General features: G+C 45.4%; 1 protein-coding gene across 10 annotated transcripts in view; it reads left to right on the top strand.

Moving 5' to 3' along the window:
* ctu2 (cytosolic thiouridylase subunit 2 homolog (S. pombe)) overlaps positions 1-19304 on the top strand; it is a 72971-nt gene that overhangs the window by 15586 nt on the left and 38081 nt on the right. For 8 of the 10 annotated variants that reach the window (XM_061790629.1, XM_061790630.1, XM_061790631.1 and 5 more), the window contains 5 exons: positions 395-455; positions 529-638; positions 8819-9060; positions 9663-9798; positions 9886-10017. In XM_061790629.1, the coding sequence (XP_061646613.1) occupies positions 395-455; positions 529-638; positions 8819-9060; positions 9663-9798; positions 9886-10017 (681 nt within the window). The remainder of the gene's footprint in view (positions 1-394; positions 456-528; positions 639-8818; positions 9061-9662; positions 9799-9885; positions 10018-19304) is intronic. The other 2 variants (XM_061790628.1, XM_061790625.1) reach the window with 2 other exon arrangements.

A 19304-nucleotide genomic window follows, 5' to 3' on the forward strand; every position in this document is an offset into this window, starting at 1 on the left:
GATTACAGTTCTACATCAGCTCAGAAATCTTCCCAATTTCAAGACACTCTGTATGACCTAATATGCATAACCAAGGTATCAAGTTCAGATTGACAAATCAACTGACTGTCTTCAAACCATTTAAATGTTTTTTTTTTTTTTTTTTTTTTTTTGGTCAGAGCGGAGTTTTGATTTATCTCCATTACAAGATGGTTGAGGTTCATTGTCAAGGCTGTGCATTTCTTTTTCATTTGCAATGCAACATCAAAACATCTTTCTTTAAACTTTCTAAACCTATATTTTATTACCGGTAATGGCCCAGCAGAAAATGTAACTACTAAGAGTTAAAATCTGTAAATGAATAATAATAATACTTCTAACTTTGTAGCTTGTATCTTTCCATCCCCACTTCCAGGGTTTGAGTCAGAATGCGCACAAGAAATTGAGATTCATGCCAGGAATTGTCTACATTGATGGTAAAACAATCAAACTTGAAACAGCAGAGTCATGTTTGGTTGCTGAAATGTGACTGAATGAGTTTGTTCACAGAGGGTGGCGCTTTGGATCAGTCTGTGGAGGAGAGACGGCAAACGGTGGCAATGATGGAAGATATGTTTAAAGCCACAGGATTCCCTTTCTACATCGTGCCTCTGGAAAAGGTTAGCTGTGATATGAGTTGTCTGTCTCATCACATTACACTGCATCAATCTGAAAGCTCCTTTTCATATCAGATTGATCTAAGTACAGCATGTTTACAGAACAATAAAATTATTTCTGCCTCTTGGTATCATCCGAACACCACATACTGTAATACACAAAATACATACACAAGGTGTACCATCCATCCTTTTTCTTCCGCTTATCTGACGTTCGGTTGCGGGGGTAGTAGCTTTAGCAGGGAAGCCCAGACACTTCCTCTAGCCTTTCCGAGGGGTTCCCGAGGCATTCCCGGGCCACCCGAGAGACGTAGTCTCTCCAGCGTGTCCTGGGTCGTGCCCGGGGTCTCCTCCTGGTGGGGTGTGACTGGAACACCTCACCAGGGAGGCGTCAAGGAGGCATCCTAATCAGATGCCCGAGCCACCTCATCTGGCTCCTCTTAATGCGGAGGAGCAGCAGCCCTACACTGAGGCCCTCCCGGCTGACCGAACTTTTCACCCTATCACTAAGGGAGAGCCCGGACACCCTGCGGAGGAAACTCATTTCGGCCACTTGTATCCGGGATCTCGTTCTTTCGGTCACGACCAACAGCTTGTGACCATAGGTGAGGGTAGGAACGTAGATCGACCGGTAAATTGAGAGCTTCGCCTTTCAGCTTAGCTTCTTCTTCACCACAACGGACCAATACAAAGTCCGCATCACTGCAGACGCTGCACCAATCCGCCTGTCGATCTCCCGTTCCATTCTTCCCTCATTCGTGAACAAGACCCCAAGATACTTGAACTCCTCCACTTGGGGCAGGATCTCATCCCCGACCCGGAGAGGGCACTCCACCCTTTTCCGACTGAGGACCATGGTCTCAGATTTGGAGGTGCTGATTCTTACCCAAGCCGCTTCACACTCTGCTGCGAACTGCTCCAGTGAGAGTTGGAGATGACGGCTTGATGAAGCCAACAGAGCCACATCATCCGCAAAAACCAAAGATTCAATACCGAGGCTACCAAACCAGACCCCCTCTACGCCTCTGGTGTGCCTAGAAATTATGTCCATAAAAGTTATGAACAGAATCTGTGACAAAGGACAGCCTTGGCAGAGTCCAACACTCACCCGAAATGAGTCCGACTTACTGCCAGCAATACGGACCAAACTCTGACACCGGTCATACAGGGGTTTGGTACCCCATACTGCCGAAGCACACCCCACAGGACTCCCCGAGGGACATGGTTGAACGCCTTCTCCAAGTCCACAAAACACATGGAGACTGGTTGGCGAACTCCCATGCACCCTCGAGGACCCTGCCGAGGGTGAAGAGCTTGTCCACTGTTCCACGGCCAGGACAAAAACCACACTGCTCCTCCTGAATCTGAGATTCGACTTCCCAACGGACCCTCCTCTCCAGCACCCCTGAATAGACCTTACCAGGGAGGCTGAGGATTGTGAACCCCTGTAGTTGGAACAGACCCGCCGGTAAGGGAGACCACCACCCCACTCTGCCAATCCAGAGGCACTGTCTCCAATGTCCATGCGATGTTGCAGAGGCGTGTCAACCAGGACAGCCCCACAACATCCATATCCTTTAGGAACTCCGGGCGAATCTCATCTACCCCCCAGGCCCCAAGCTTTTTAACCACCTCGGTGACCTCAACCCCAGATATAGAAGAGCCCTCCTCAGAGACCCCGGAGTCTGCTTCCTCATGGGAAGGCGTCTCGGTGGAATTGAAGTCTTCAAAGTATTCTCCCCACCGCCTCACAACTTCCAGAGTCAAGGTCAGCAGTGCCCCATCCTCACTATACACAATGTTGATGGTGTACTGCTTCCCCCTCCTGAGACGCCGGATGGTGGACCAGAATTTCCTCGAAGGACCTTTTCCATGTCCGTGTTTTTGCCTCAGCGACCACCAAAGCCGCATTCCGCTTGGCCAGCCGGTACCCATCAGCTGCCGCAGGAGTCCCACAGGCCAAAAAGGCCCGATAGGACTCCTCCAGCTTGACGTCGTCCCTCACCCCTGGTGTCCAGGTCGGATTGCCACCACAGCAGGCACCGACTACCTTACGGCCACAGCTCCGGTTGGCTGCCTCGGCATTGGAGGTGCGGAACATGGTCCACTCTGACTCAATGTCCCCGGCCTCCCCCGAGACATGGGGGAAGTTCTGCTGGAGGTGGGAGTTAAACCTTCTTTTGACAAGGGATTCTGCCAGACATTCCCAGCAGACCCTCACAATACATTTGGGCCTGCCAGGTCGGACCGGCATCTTCCCCCACCATCGGAGCCTGCTCGCCACCAGGTGGTGATCAGTTGACAGCTCCGCCCCTCTCGTCACCTTAGTGTACAAGACATGCGGCCGTAAGTCCGATGACACACAAAGCCAATCATCAAACTGTGACCTAGGGTGTCCTGGTGCCAAGTGCACATGTGGGCACCCTTATGCTTGAACATGCTTCGTTATGGAAAATCCGTGATGAGCACAGAAGTCCAATAAAAGAACACCACTTGGTTTCTGATCAGGGGGCCGTTCCTCCCAATCACGCCCCTCCAGGTCTCACTGTCATTGCCCACGTGAGGATTGAAGTCCCCCAGCAGAAAGATGGAGTCTCCAGCGGGAGCGCTCTCCATCACCCCTTCCAAAGACTCCAAATAGCGTGGGTACTCTGAACTGCTGTTTGGTACATAGGTACAACAACCGGGGGGCAATAAATATACACACACCTGCTTGGCGCCTCTCACCGTGGACAACTCCAGAGTGGAAGAGAGTCCAACCCCTCTCGAGGACTGGTACCAGAGCCCAAGCCGTGTGTGGAGGGGAGCCCGACTATATCGAGCCGGAACTTATCAACCTCACACACCAACTCGTGCCAAGATGTACCCATTACTGTATTTAAAGACAATACATTTACAAAAAATAAAAAAGGAAATACAGTATTGTAACAGTGAGGTTAATTCCTTTATTTTTGCTGAATGAAAACATTTGGGTTTGATGTCAAAAGATTAGTTTAAGATGAGATCAAATTTCATTTTGACGGCATCCCTCACACCTTAGCATTCTGTAGCTGTGGAAAAGCACTTCAAACGCCTCTAAAATCCTCTATAATGACACACAAATTTACCATAATTTCTCGTGTATAATGCGCATGCATGTATAGTACGCACCCCCAAAGTTGACCTCAAAATTCTGGAAAACCCTTCTACCCATGTATAATGCATTTTTACAAAACATTATTTTGCTTCTACCCATATGATCAAAACATGAAGTATTACCTGTATTTAATTTTTTTTTTTCAAATAATTCTGAAGTTAAACACTTTATTTGAACACACATCACTTTATTTACTTGCTCATATTTTGAAATCCACAGTCCTACATTTATTTAGTAAATTAGAAAAGACACAGTTGTGCTCATGTTTGATTACCCGCGCAGAATTTGTAAGATGGGTACAATTCTTTAAAGAAATCATGAAGGACCAAGCGAAACACATTTAATTCTATTGTAATGAGATTCAAATTAAACGGTCAAGAATTCAGAAAATCATTATTATTAATCAAAACATAACCGTAAAGAAATTAATGATGGTTGTTGTTCAGTCATCAGTCATTTAAAATAAATAAATAAATAAATATATATATTTCACAAATTCTGCCAGGTTATGAACACAACTGTAAATATATGCAGTCATACGTACTCGTCATACTGGAATGAAAGTATAGGCTACACGCCTTCTCATAACCTCAAGGTGGCAGTGGCATTTTGAAATGAAAGCATACAGCTTTTTCATAACCTCTAGATGGCGGCATGCATTTATAAAATGTGAAGGTTTCTTCCATTTTCCCCTATACCTATGTATAATGTGCACTATTGACTTTTGGCAATTTTTTTGGGGGGGGAAAAATGCGCATTATTCACAAGAAATTACATTAAGTACATGACATTGTACTGCCCACACTGCTTTTCTCTTGAATAAGGTCCCATTTGCACTATTTAAGTCGTGTTTTTTGGGCAAGTGACGCAATTTGAAACGTCACTGTAATTTTGACTCATCGAGTTGAGAACCCCCCCAGGAATTTCGCTCTCAAATTTTTTCGTAACTTTCGTAACTCAAATCGCTCATCTCAATTCAACTTTCCCCATTGAAATTAATGTGAAGGCCATTAATCCATTGCAGCCATCCCCCAAAAATTATGATGTGCACCCTTGGTTATTGCTCAGATTAATTAAAACATTTTTCAATTATTTTTCTTTGTCTTTTTTTGTAAATCACAAAAACCTGGCATTTGAACGGGTGTGTGTAAACCTTTTATATTCATTGTATGTAAAGTGGCTTGCAAAAGTATTCAGAATCCTTGAACGTTTCCACAATTTATGTCACAACCTCAAGTGTATATTTCATTGGATTTCATTTCAATACAAAACATGCAAATCTGAACAGTGTTCAAGTATTCACCCTCCTTTATTCTGATACCTTTAAATAAAATCCAGTGAAACCAATCCTCAGAAGTCACCCTAATAAATTAAGAGTTGATGGGAAGCTGAATGGAGCTAAATACAGGGTAATCTTGGATGAAAACCTGTTTGAGTCTGCAGAAGGCTTGAGACTGGGGCAGCGGTTGACCTTCCAAAAGATTGTTGACCTGCTCGAAGGTGAACCTCTAAACATACAGCCACACACCTTCCATCAAATCTGACTCAGCTATATCTAAAATACTTAAATGCTCATTTGCAGCAAAAGGTGGTTCTGGAAAGTATAGACTCATGGGGCCGGAATACTTAAGCATGGTACACTTTTCAGATTTTTATTTGTCAAAAATATTTGAGAACAATGTATCAATTTCCTTCTACTTCACAATTATGTGACATTTTATGTTGGTCTATCATATGAAATCCCAATAGCAAAAAAAATGTGGAAAAGGTCAAGTTTAGGAACATTTTTGCAACCCACGCTAAATCGATAGTGGTATGAATCTTTGACAAAGACAGTGATTGGCCATAATCAAGGCCGGGACACACAAAGCCGATGAGGCCTACACCAGGCCCAGTCGGGCCCTCAAAGTGACACCGGGCATATCTGCAACGACTACACACGATGCTCAACTAGCACATAAATTCTGCGTATGCGTGAGAAGTAATACTCCTCCATGCCGTAAGGTGGCAGAAGTCAATGTTCCTCATTCCCCCCCCAAAAAGTGTGACTGGAAGCTCTGGGACCGAGGCCTTCAAAACCGTAAACAAAGCATATAGCGTTTGTTTTGACTGTCGCCACCACAAACTCAGGATGTCTGGTAAGAAGCTGTATTCTGCATTGGCGTTGTTGCCCCTTGGTCATTCAATTGTGGAAGAAGAAATGAAGCGGCGGGGTCACAAGATTAAAAAACACTGTTTACTTTCGTCACTTCTGTTTCTCTTCATGTGTACTGATTTGCTAGCGAACAGCCAATTTACACTGGACTCACCAGGGTCGCTAACGTTATGATTGAATAGAGTCCTTTTGCAAGCCACTGTAAATGCAGTGTGTGAATATTTGGCAAAAACAATGTTTGGTCCATATTTTTATCTGGATCATTATGCACAACTTTCAATGTGATCCAAATGAAACTGTGATTTCTTCTACAAACAGTTAGTTATATACTGATACAAAATTCCACTAAGATAAAGTAAAAGTGTGCATAAGGTCCGCCGCACACTGAGCATTGTGGCTGAAATCACCTAACTGTTGCATAGTGTGTGTAGGGTTCAGCAACTACTTATTAGGAGCTGACCGGCGACCACTGGTTTTGCTGCGATTCTAATTTTGAATTGCAAGTGAATGGTGTCACAACGTCGCAGATGTAAGGGCCAATCAAAAATGCCATGTCATATCCCTTGAGCTTTCACAACCTAAATATACGTTTCCGGTTATAAGTGAGCGGCAGCTGTCCACCACTATTGCCAAGCCGTACCAATAAACTGTTGTAGCGTATATGGGGTTAAATAAAAATTTTATTAATTTGGAAAAGATACAAAGGAAGGTAAATGCCTGCGTTCACTTCCGCGTTAGTCCGATTTACGCTTTAACGTTAAAGCCAAACTAATTTGTCTTTTAAAAGGAGCACCACATCACTTTTTATAAGTATAAAATTTAGGGAAAGTGACGAGAAACCTTTTTATCAGTCTCATATCTAAAGGTTGCTACATTTTATAAAATACGAGTTCTAGATGACAGAGGTTCATTGTTAAACTCAACCCACACAAAACACCACAAAGGAGTGGAATTTTATCAAATATTTAATGACATCTACAGAGGGAAACACACAAAGGGAGAGAGAGAGAGCGAGAGAATAACAAGTTGGAATTTTGTGTGAAGCTTGTAATTTCCCCGAAATTCTTAGGCACTAATATTGTATGTGTGTTTCTCCCGAACGTAGATCAGCTGGTAGATGGGGTGGTCTGTCTCAGTCGTCTCGGGAAGCATGGAGACCGGTTTGGTCGAATGAGAAAAAGGATGCAGAAAAATGAAACAAAAACAAGAGGCGGAAGAAAAATTGCTGTTCGTCACACCTCGTTGGGAGAATATGACCGTCTCTCTCCCCGCCTGCTTTCCGGGATCTGTGACCAAGTTCAGAGAACTCACGTTTGGCTGGGAGTGTATCTGGTAGCTCAGCAGCAATTGTTCTGGAGGCTTAGCAACGGCGATCCCCGGAGGCTAGGGAGACGGATCTCCATCCCCAAGGCCCGCGGTTACTGAGCTGTGTGCCCGAACAAGAGAAAGGGGAGGTGGTAGGGGTGGCAGAGGCCAGCCCGTGGCTGGTGAGATTAGCCAGCCAAGACACGAAGAGAGTGCGGCAAGAAGGCGGGAGTCAAGCGTTAAATACCCAGGGGGTGCGTGTCTAAGAAGGCCGAGGACCAGACAAGACCACACCCATCAGCTTGAATCTAGTCTACAATTTTGACCCATAAAATGGGTTTAAAAACATATATTAATATAAAATACCCCCAACGTTGTACTCTTCACTCACAGGTCAAGCAGATAGTGAGTATTTAAACTTTAGTCTTGGCAAATCAACTGCTTATCTTTCAAATCACATTTCATGCTGCTTGGAGTCAAATCAAGATCAATCAGTTTTCAAAATCTCCCAGCTGTGCTTGTAAAGTTGACACACTAACACAGACATCAGGGCATATATTTGGAATAAATAGGCAGAGTTCGTAAAATATCAAAACAGAAATTTTTCTTTGGTTAAACATCAAATGCGAGTTCACGGTTCGGCTTTGCAATTCCTCTCAACGCCAGCGGGTGTCGCCTTGTCCCAGCTTGGTCTCCCGGGGAGAGGCTCCCACCTTTCGGCTGCTGTCAGTTCAAACGAAGAAAGGACTCTTTGGTGACTGTAAACCAAGATTTTGAGTCGACTTGCTAATTAATTTAGGGTCCAGTAGGCGTCTTCTACTGGCTGTCTCACAGCAGGACCGCTTGGAAGAATGCAGTTTATCAAGCTGTGGGGGAGTCTCTGTGACACTCTGGTTGCAGGGAGCATGTCTGCTACACTGTCATACGATATATTGTGTTTTACAATAATAATTAGCTATATATATGGTTTTATATGTACTTGTGGATGAAATAGCTAAGCATGGAGAGACTGTCACCAAATGCAAGAGGTTTTACAACAAAATTGTTCCAGTGTACAAATGAGCTTGGCGGCTACGCCCAGCAATAACAATACACGATATAAAGCACTTATATATATTGTTTTACAATAATGCTCAAAAATTATAATTTCCTTTGCACCCGTGGAAGAGAGAGTGAAGCGTGGAGAGTCTGTGTCACGGAAAAACACAGCTACAGTCAATGAATGGAACCAACAGCCTCTGAAATATCCACACTCAGTTTATTTCTTGCCCATTTCTTCTCTTTGTATTATTATCGCTAACACGACCATGGCAAACCGCTTCATCCTTGGCGATCAATCTGAACACCGGGAGTCGCAGTTTTTCCGTTGCAGCAAATTCATTCATATGCGTGAGAGTCAATTGCCTGATGTCCTGCAGGGAGTTGCCCACTGTATTTTATTCTTTTTTAAAATGTGTTTGTTTTGTTCTAGTTCGGTCGCTTTCGGTTTGCGCCAGTCGGTGTGCGGCCAGTCTTAAGTGCTGTAATGCAGTAACACTGGGCTGTTGTCTCAAACTGATTAATAATTGTCATATTTTCACCTCGTAGGTTCTTGACCTCCCCAGTTCAGTTATAGTGATGGCTCCTTCTTCCTCACAGCAACAAGCAAGTTCCTACAAATCATCTTTGGATCACTTCATTCGCAGTAATAGCGGAAGCTGTTTGACACCAGAGCAGAAGCATGAAACTTCATTGCCTTATGCCCAGGAGTCCCAAACTCAGTTACTGCAACAGCTCATCGACTGTTCTAAGACACTGACAGCCAAAGAAGATATACTGAGCATGTTAAGGTATTTTTATATGAATCGTGTATTTACAGTTGAGTCTTAAGTATTTCGTTTGTTGATTTCCCTTTTATATACAATTACAGTGGAATTTAAATACATCAAAACATAATTTGAACTGTAAAATTACAGCTTTGATTTTAGAGGTTTCACAAAAATGTGGCATTGAGCACTTTATGCAGAGCCCCTTTTCTCAGGGAGTTTTAGAATCCTCCTCTTTAGTATCCATTTTGGTAGTGTATTTAGACCAAAACACAAACTCCTCGGTTCATCTCAAACACATTTGTTAATTGCATAATTCTTTTGTTGCACAACCAACATTTTCAGGAAAAAAAATGCAATTATTAGTAAGTTAAAATGGGCTCGTTACCTTTTGACTGCCTCGTATATTAATGCTCATAACTCTTTAATGTGAAAAGATGCAACCACAATGCATTAGGTATTTTAATTTGTCCTCTTGCAGTCATATATTCGATTCATAGTCAGTTGTCTGTCACATAGGGTTTTTTTTTGTCAAATGCCTAATTATTGTCACTGATACAACATGCAGTAAAATGCGCAATTTACATGAGAGAAAAAAAAACAATCCCACTGTGTTTTTCTTAAAGACAGCATCTGCTAGTGCACACTGCTCGTTGTGAAGGCTACAATAAATTGATGTTCGGAGACAACTGCACCAGACTGGCTGTCAAACTTCTGAGTAGTATCTCACTTGGCAGAGGAGCACAGCTTGCTCAAGACACGGTAAGTGTATTTTAACATTTTTTTTTACTAGTTAATTTTTTAAAGATTAAAAGTAACAAATTGCTGTGTATGCGTTTGTTTTAACAGAGTTTCTCAGACTCTCGCTATGGTGATATTATATCATTGAGGCCAATGAGGGACTACTCTTCAAAGGAAATAGCCTACTATCGCCATATCTTCAATGTCCCTTCCGTTGTCACACCAAACCTGCACACCAAGGTAAAATCAATCAATCTATACTGAGGTCTGATTTTCCGGGAAATAACAAAACATTATAGAACTTAGAATTTTACAGTATTAACAAATATTGTAGTGGAGAGAAGTGGGTAGAGTAGCCAAATATTGTACTCAAGTAAGAGTACTGTAAGTTTAGATTCCTCTTTAGAGTCCTCCAAATAATTACTTAAGTACTCAGTGGAAAAAACCTAGTCAAGTACTGCGCAACCGAGTGAATAACCTTTTTTTTATTTTTTATTTTTTTTTAAATCAGTATGAATGTAAAATAAATAACTAAAATATGAATATGCAAATTCAAATATTGCTGAACAATATCACTTAATCTAAAATGTAATAAAATCTTTGTAAAGTAATGAATGAAGGCAAATTCAGCTCCAAGAAATTGTTTTTACTTTTTAAACAGCAAAATACTGTAGGCTCACCAGGCAGATTACAAAAACAGGATCAAGGCTGCAGTGGATATAAAAAGTATTCACACCCCTGTTCAAATGCCAGGTTTCTGTGTCGTAAAATAATTTTGACCTAGATAAATCATTTAAAAACGTTTTAAACCATTAATGTGACCAAGAATTTGTACAACTCAACTGATTTATTTTTGTATCTTTTTGAGAGGAGAGGTGAAAATTAGCAACTGAAATGATATTGACTTGGATTTGACGTTTAACTTGTGGCCTTCTTGGCCAGATCACCATTGCAAAAGAGATGTTCTGCTTTAAATGATCTTTTATCTGGTAAAATAATTTTTTAATAAAAATAAATCTGACCCTACAGACCCTTTTCCAAAAAAATATCATGGAAAGGTGTATTTCCATAATTCCATTTAAAAAGTTAAACTTTCATCGATTATAGATTCAGGGCCCACAATTTATATAATTTCAAGTATTTATTTGTAGATTTTATTTTTTACTTATTTATTTTATTTTTTTTTACATAATTTGGGCTTCCAGCTAATAAAACAAAACATGAAATCAGGAATTCAAAACATTTGAATATTGTGAAGAAATCAGCCCAAATGTTGCAGGCCATAAATGTTTTAAACTGAGTGTCACACACTAATCAACTACTAAACTCAAAGCACCTGCACAGGTTTCCCCAGGTGTCATTAAATTGCTTCAGTTTGGTTCAATATGGGGAAGACTGCAGACTTGACAACTGGCCAGAGACCATCATTGATATGGGTAAGCTACAAAAGTTCATAGCTAAAGAGGCTGGCTGTTCAGAGTGCTGTGTCCAAGCATATCAATGGAAAGTCTAGTGGAAGGACAAAATGTGGCAGGAGAAGATGCACCAGCAAAAGAGATGACCGTGGGCTTCAGCCGATTATCAAACAGAGAAGATTGAAGAATCTCGCAGAGATCCAGTAAGAATGGAATAAGGCGGGAGTCACAGCTTCAAAAACCACCGCATTGAGACGCATCTGGTAGATGGGCTACAACTGTCAGGTTCCTTGGGTCAAGCCACTACTTAGCCAACATAGGAAGCGTCTCAACTGGGGCAAGGAGAAGAACGACTAGACTGTTGGTCAGCACTTCCTCGCTCTTCTCTGTGGTCTGCTAACCCGCAGGAGTCTAGCCTCTTACTTCACACACACTGCAATTTTTTAAAATACCCACACTGTACATACTCCGCACATTGGGCACACTCATTTGGGGTCCCCTGGGGGACTGGTATCAGGTATGGTGGTGCGGGCGCCGGGCCGGGTGCTGACACATCGGTACTGGTTTCCGGTCTGATCGCGGCACCCCCTTTCACTGCTCTGCCGGTCCTCCAGTTTTTAAAGCATCATACACCCTACTGTGAGGGAGGGGCAGGGTCGGGCTGGGGAGGACACTTGGGTGTCCTGGCACTTCGACCTGCTCTTTGGCCCGCCGCCATACTTCTCTCCCGCTGAGTTTTATACGCATTAATTTCTACAAACATTCACATATCCTTTGGGGAGCTGGTCGGCCTGGGTGGGGGTGACAGTGTCGGGTCATTATTTCCCTGTGACCGTCTTGCCTCACCCCCAACAGTTTCTCCAATTTTAATGCACTGGACCCCACCACACAATCACAGTACAGGGATGATGGTTACTAGTCGGGGACCTGGTAACCATAATAATAGGGTGGGTGGTGGGTTTTCACTTTTCTCTTGGTTGGACTCCTTTTTTCTTTTTTGGAGTCATTTTCTCACCGTTCCTCGATGTGCCGGCTCTGCAACTCCGTACACCAGTTGACTAATATGCGTGTGATATGGTGTTCATTCACTTATACGTTCGATAGAAACACTAAAGACTTTAATTGCTTGTGCTGGGATCATGTATAACAACACAGGTTATACTAACATATCAACTCACAGGTTCTTACAGGTGTTTAGACTAAAAAGAATCCCACCTCACCACTCGACAGTCGCACTGCCTTGCTCATTTTCCCACATCCTGTCCTACCCTTTTCTGTCCTCTCATCTGGTTCTCTTGGTTAGTCCTTACCGGGTGTCACCCCTCCACCCACTCCCCACTCTACAAATATCTGTGGTAATGTTACTTAAATATCTAGACTATCTCACTATTGTTCTGCTGTGGTTCTCACCGCTAGTCCCCTAAAACCCTTTTCTCTCTGGCTGCATTGTCAATAATAATTAGAAGAAATTAGCAAAATTAAGCAGAGGGAGTATTTCTAACTCCCCTGTTGGACAGCAAAACTGTTCCAGCACAAAGGCATACGATCCACCATTCTGCAAGGCAATGTAGCTGAAGAGGGCAGGTTTAAAAAAAATAATAATTTTTTCGGATGTTAGGTCAAGCAGAATGGCGGATCTGTCACAGTGGAGTTTTTAAGCTGCTGCTGTGGTTTCTTAGTATTATAATTATTTATTGAGAATCAGAGTCAATCCGTTGAACAGAACAAAGTTTCTAGATAGAAGTGAGAGATGAAGACAAAAGACAAAGAACTAATTGTAAACAAGATGAGAAAAGTAAATCATTACATATCTAGAACAATGAAACATGAGATGAGAGTTGTATGGGGCAGTAGTGCTACACCCTGTGGGGGAAGGACAGGAGAAGAAGCATGCAGGGCAAGGGTCGTGAACCTGGCTGTACAACTGAAGTGTGGTGGGAGTCCATCCATCCATCCATTCTCTACCGCTTATCCGGGTCGGGTCGCGGGGGCAGTAGCTTCAGCAGGGACGCCCAGACTACCCTCTCCCCAGCCACTTCATCCAGCTCTTCCGGGGGGATCCCGAGGCGTTCCCAGGCCAGCCGAAGGATGTAGTCTCTCCAGCGCGTCCTGGGTCGTCCCCGGGGTCTCCTCCCGGTAGGACATGCCCGGAACACCTCACCAGGGAGGCGTCCGGGAGGCATCCGAATCAGATGCCCCAGCCACCTCATCTGGCTCCTCTCAATGCGGAGGAGTAGCGACTCTACTCTGAGATCCTCCCGGATGACCGAGCTTCTCACCCTATCTCTAAGGGAGAGCCCGGACACCCTGCGGAGGAAACTCATTTCGGCCGCTTGTATCCGGGATCTTGTTCTTTCGGTCACGACCCACAGCTCATGACCATAGGTGAGGGTAGGAACGAAGATCGACCGGTAAATTGAGAGCTTCGCCTTTCGGCTTAGCTCTTTCTTTACCACAACGGACCGATACAAAGTCCGCATCACTGCAGACGCTGCACCGATCCGCCTGTCGATCTCCCGTTCCATTCTTCCCTCACTCGTGAACAAGACCCCAAGATACTTGAATTCCTCCACTTGGGGCAGGATCTCATCCCCGACCTGGAGATGGCATGCCACCCTTTCCCGACTGAGGACCATGGTCTCAGATTTGGAGGTGCTGATTCTCATCCCAGCGGCTTCACACTCGGCTGCGAACTGCTCCAATGAGAGTTGGAGGTCACGGCTTGATGAAGCCAACAGAACCACATCATCTGCAAAAAGCAGAGATGCAATACTGAGGCCACCAAACCGGACCCCCTCTACGCCTCGGCTGCGCCTAGAAATTCTGTCCATAAAGGTTATGAACAGAATCGGCGACAAAGGGCAGCCTTGGCGGAGTCCAACCCTCACCGGGAACGAGTTCGACTTACTGCCGGATATGCGGACCAAACTCTGACTCCGGTCGTACAGGGACCGAACAGCCCGTATCAGGGGGTTCGGTACCCCATACTCCCGAAGCACTCTCCACAGGACTCCCCGAGGGACACGGTCGAACGCCTTCTCCAAGTCCACAAAACACATGTAGACTGGTTGGGCGAACTCCCATGCACCCTCGAGGACCCTGCCGAGGGTGTAGAGCTGGTCCACTGTTCCACGGCCAGGACGAAAACCACACTGCTCCTCCTGAATCTGAGATTCGACTTCCCGACGGACCCTCCTCTCCAGCACCCCTGAATAGACCTTACCAGGGAGGCTGAGCAGTGTGATCCCCCTGTAGTTGGAACACACCCTCCGGTCCCCCTTCTTAAAAAGGGGAACCACCACCCCAGTCTGCCAATCCAGAGGCACTGTCCCCGATGTCCACGCGATGTTGCAGAGGCGTGTCAACCAGGACAGCCCCACAACATCCAGAGCCTTTAGGAACTCCGGGCGAATCTCATCCACCCCCGGGGCCCTGCCACCGAGGAGCTTTTTAACTACCTCGGTGACCTCAAACCCAGAGATAGGAGAGCCCGCCTCAGAGAACCCACACTCTGCTTCCCCATGGGAAGGCGTGTCGGTGGAATTGAGGAGGTCTTCGAAGTATTCTCCCCACCGACTCACAACGTCCCGAGTCGAGGTCAGCAGCGCCCCATCCCCACTATACACAGTGTTGGTGGTGCACTGCTTTCCTCTCCTGAGACGTCGGATGGTGGACCAGAATTTCCTCGAAGCCGTCCGGAAGTCTTTCTCCATGGCCTCACCGAACTCCTCCCATGCCCGGGTTTTTGCTTCAGCGACCACCAGAGCTGCATTCCGCTTGGCCAGCCGGTACCCATTAGCTGCCTCAGGAGTCCCACAGGCCAAAAAGGCCCGGTAGGACTCCTTCTTCAGCTTGACGGCATCCCTCACCGTTGGTGTCCACCAACGGGTTCGCGGATTGCCGCCACGACAGGCACCGACCACCTTACGGCCACAGCTCCGGTCGGCCGCCTCAGCAATGGAGGCGCGGAACATGGTCCACTCGGACTCGATGTCCCCCGCCTCCCCCGTAACATGAGCAAAGTTCTGTCGGAGGTGGGAGTTGAAACTCCTTCTGACAGGGGATTCTGCCAGACGTTCCCAGCAGACCCTCACAATACGTTTGGGCCTGCCACGTCGGACCGGCATCTTCCCCCACCATCGGAGCCAACTCACCACCAGGTGGTGATCAGTTGACAGCTCCGCCCCTCTCTTCACCCGAGTGTCCAAGACATGCGGCCGCAAGTCCGATGACACGACCACAAAGTCGATCATCGAACTGCGACCTAGGGTGTCCTGGTGCCAAGTGCACGTGTGGACACCCTTATGCTTGAACATGGTGTTCGTTATGGACAATCCGTGACGAGCACAGAAGTCCAATAACAGAACACCGCTCGGGTTCTGATCGGGGGGGCCGTTCCTCCCAATCGCGCCCTTCCAGGTCTCACTGTCATTGCCCACGTGAGCATTGAAGTCCCCCAACAGAACAATGGAGTCCCCAGCGGGAGCGCTCTCCAGCACCCCCTCCAAGGACTCCAAAAAGGGTGGGTACTCTGAACTGCTGTTTGGTGCATAGGCACAAACAACAGTCAGGACCCGTCCCCCCACCCGAAGGCGGAGGGAGGCTACCCTCTCGTCCACCGGGGTGAACCCCAACGTACAGGCGCCGAGCCGGGGGGCAATAAGTATACCCACACCTGCTCGGCGCCTCTCACCATGGGCAACTCCAGAGTGGAAGAGAGTCCAACCCCTCTCGAGAGGACTGGTACCAGAGCCCCAGGTGTGCGTGGAGGCGAGTCCGACTATATCGAGTCGGAACTTCTCGACCTCACACACCAACTCGGGCTCCTTCCCTGCCAGAGAGGTGACATTCCACGTCCCTAGAGCCAGCTTCTGTAGCCGAGGATCGGATCGCCAAGGTCCCCGCCTTCGGCCACCGCCCGGCTCACACTGCACCCGACCCCTATGGCCCCTCCCACAGGTGGTGAGCCCATGGGAAGGGGGACCCACGTTACCCTTTCGGGCTGTGCCCGGCCGGACCCCATGGGTGCAGGCCCGGCCACCAGGCGCTCGCCTTCGAGCCCCACCACCAGGCCTGGCTCCAGCGGGGGGCCCCGGTGGCCCGCGTCCGGGCAAGGGAAAACGAAGTCCATTGTTTGTCGTCATCATTAGGGGTCTTTGAGCCGTGCTTTGTCTGGTCCCTCACCTAGGACCTGTTTGTCATGGGTGACCCTGCCAGGGGCATAAAGCCCCAGACAACTTAGCTCCTAGGATCACTGGGACACACAAACCCCTCCACCACGACAAGGTGACGGCTCAAGGAGGGAGTGACTATGTAAATTATAAGTCTACAGGAGGTGAGTGTAAGTGAGGGGATACCCAAGCAACTCGCATATTCATGAGTTATTTGTTGCAATAAGTGAGTGGCCCCACACCCAGCGAAAAAGTCCCAGGGGTGTGCGCCACACATGCAAGTGAATTGACACCGTTTCGCATGCACAATGACAGAAGAGGGGCGTAATTGCTGTGCCTGCACCGCGGAGGCTGAGGACCCCACCCAATCAATCGAGAGGCGGGATTTGGCCCAGGAGTCCACCCGAGAGCAGCCCGGCGGACGGGACACGTCCCACACTGAGGGACCCAGGGCAGTCCGCCGGCCCCATCGAGGTGCTTTGACAACCAGCCACCCGGAGGCAGCCACAGGGACGTGCTGAAACCCGGTCCGACACCTGTACCCTCTCGAACCCGTACCAGTCCCCCAGGAACCTCTGGATATGTATGTGAGCCCATATGTGCCTAGTGAAAAAAATATATACAGTGAGTGTGTGCTAGGTGAGTGATTAAGAGGCAATGTGACCCTAATTTCTTCTTTTTTTCTACAAAACCTGAGAAGTAAATGGTGAGTTCTTCACAGTATTCAAATTTTTTGAATTCCTGATTTTGTGCGTTTTATGAGCTGGAAGCCCAAAATATGTCAAATTAAACCAATAAATACATGAAATGTTTTAAATTATGGGCCATGAATCTGTAATCTATGAAAGTTTAACTTTTTGAATTGAATATTGGAAATAAACTTTTCCATGATATATTTTTTTGGAAAGGGTCTGTATTTCCTTTTATAACTGGGATGTCTTCAGAAGTAGCAGATCACATTCAAACTCATGTTCAATGGGAGTCCATACACACCTGCCGCCATTTCAATCAGTGGGAGGAATAACAATACATGCATAGGGCCTTCTAGAAAGAGTATTAGCTTCAACCACTAAAATGACTGAATGAAGAAGCTGTTTGCTGACCAGACTTATCGATCGTCTGTGAATGAGAGCGAGAGAGAGAGAGCGCAGAAGAGAAGGTACCCCAGAAGATGCATATTTAACAGTTAACTTGTGACCAAAAAATAGACTGTTGCCATATGCACAGCCAAACCAACGGTAAAAACATCTGCAACTTATCCTGTTATTTACTCAAGTTAGAAGTGGGCTGAAATAACCAGTGGCATTGACAAAAGTGCACTGCATGTTACAGCTGTAGTTTTTCGTAGTTTATAATGTAAGCACGAGTCGCGCGCAACTGTCACTACTCACTTTGATTGGCCCGCGGAGCCCTAGACTTTTTGTGGAGACGTGACTTTCTTGTCGTTTGATAGGTGAATTTGAGCCAAACATCACGGTGGTAACCACTGTGGATTGGAGAAACGGTGCCCGATGTGGAAGTCGACAACGAAAGTCTATAAATAGATCAAGCTTGCAATTATTGATAAATAAAAGTAGCGAGCGGCATGTAGATTACTGTAACAGAGTGAAAGTACAATTTCTTAACATACAGTAAATAAGTAAAAGTAAAAAGTATATTTCATTAAAAGTACTCTGACAAGTATAATTGATCCCAAATATTACTTGAGTAAATGTAACGGAGTAAATGTCGCACGTTCCTACCCACCTCTGCACAAAATCTGAATAATTTTATTTATATCAAAAACACCCAAGTAATTTTTCTCCGTAATTGTAGCCGCTCTAGTATGACAACAGACAGTCAATTGACAGAGAGTACTTTTGAGAAATAAAGACATAAAAAACAGTCACTGAGCAATAAAAGGTTACCAGTAACGTGGTAATGCTGGTACAATTTCTTTTTGTTTTATTTTTAAATTTTTTATTTATTTTTATTTTTAAATGTTTTTTATTTACAATTGTGTAAAATGATACAGAGTTCTCTTGCAATTAGAGCAGTTTGAAATGACTAATAAAACAATAGTCCGGGGCAATGACCATTGTGCAAAGGGCGCAGACTTCAAGAAATTGATGGAGTTTAAAGCAGTGATTCTCAACCAGTGTGCCGGGGCACATTAGTGTGCCGTGAGTGCTCTTCAGATGTGCCGTGGGAAATTATAAAATTTTGCATAATTGCTCAAAAATTACCGTATTTTCCGGACTATAGAGTGCATCGGAATATAAGCCGCGCCCACTAAATTTGGAGAAAATATTTTTTTTGTACATGTATTACCCGCACCAGACTATACGGCGCGGATATATACATTGTGAAATTAGATATTTACATAGATTTTGTCAGTTTATTGACATACCTTGTTTCCAAACAGTGCCTGTAACACGGCAGTAAAATGGCTCTAACATTACAGAAAAGTAATTGTTTTTATTCATCCTCCTCCTGTTCACTGAAACAACTGAAGTTGTCTTCTTCAATGTCGGAGTTGAAGGGCCTCAGAACAACTCCGTCACACACCATTTGAGTCTCTGTCCGTGTCTCTTTCAATGTCATTTTCATCGCGAGACAGTTATCGCTGAAGTTTCTTTAGTCAGCTGGTTTCTAGCGCAATTTTACAGGGCTCTATCACCACTTTGATATGCATCCTCTTTAGCCTGGTGAAGTTGCTTAAGTTTGGCTTGTTGTTATTGAACGTGCAAAATGACTTCGTTGGTACACACACCTCTTCACAGAAACTGATATAGGATGTCAGAGTGTCCGTATATTCATCCAGGCTGCCAGTTGAATTTTCAAAGACACTCCAGTCTGTGCAGTTGTTGAAGTTCTAGCGTTGCTTCATTGGTCCACTTCTTCACTGTTTTCACCATAGGCTTTGCACATTGCAGTTTATGCCTGTTTGTTGGCATCAAAT

The sequence above is a fragment of the Phyllopteryx taeniolatus genome, chromosome 11 (genome assembly GCF_024500385.1).
Source record: "Phyllopteryx taeniolatus isolate TA_2022b chromosome 11, UOR_Ptae_1.2, whole genome shotgun sequence".
Taxonomy (NCBI): Eukaryota; Metazoa; Chordata; class Actinopteri; order Syngnathiformes; family Syngnathidae; genus Phyllopteryx; species Phyllopteryx taeniolatus.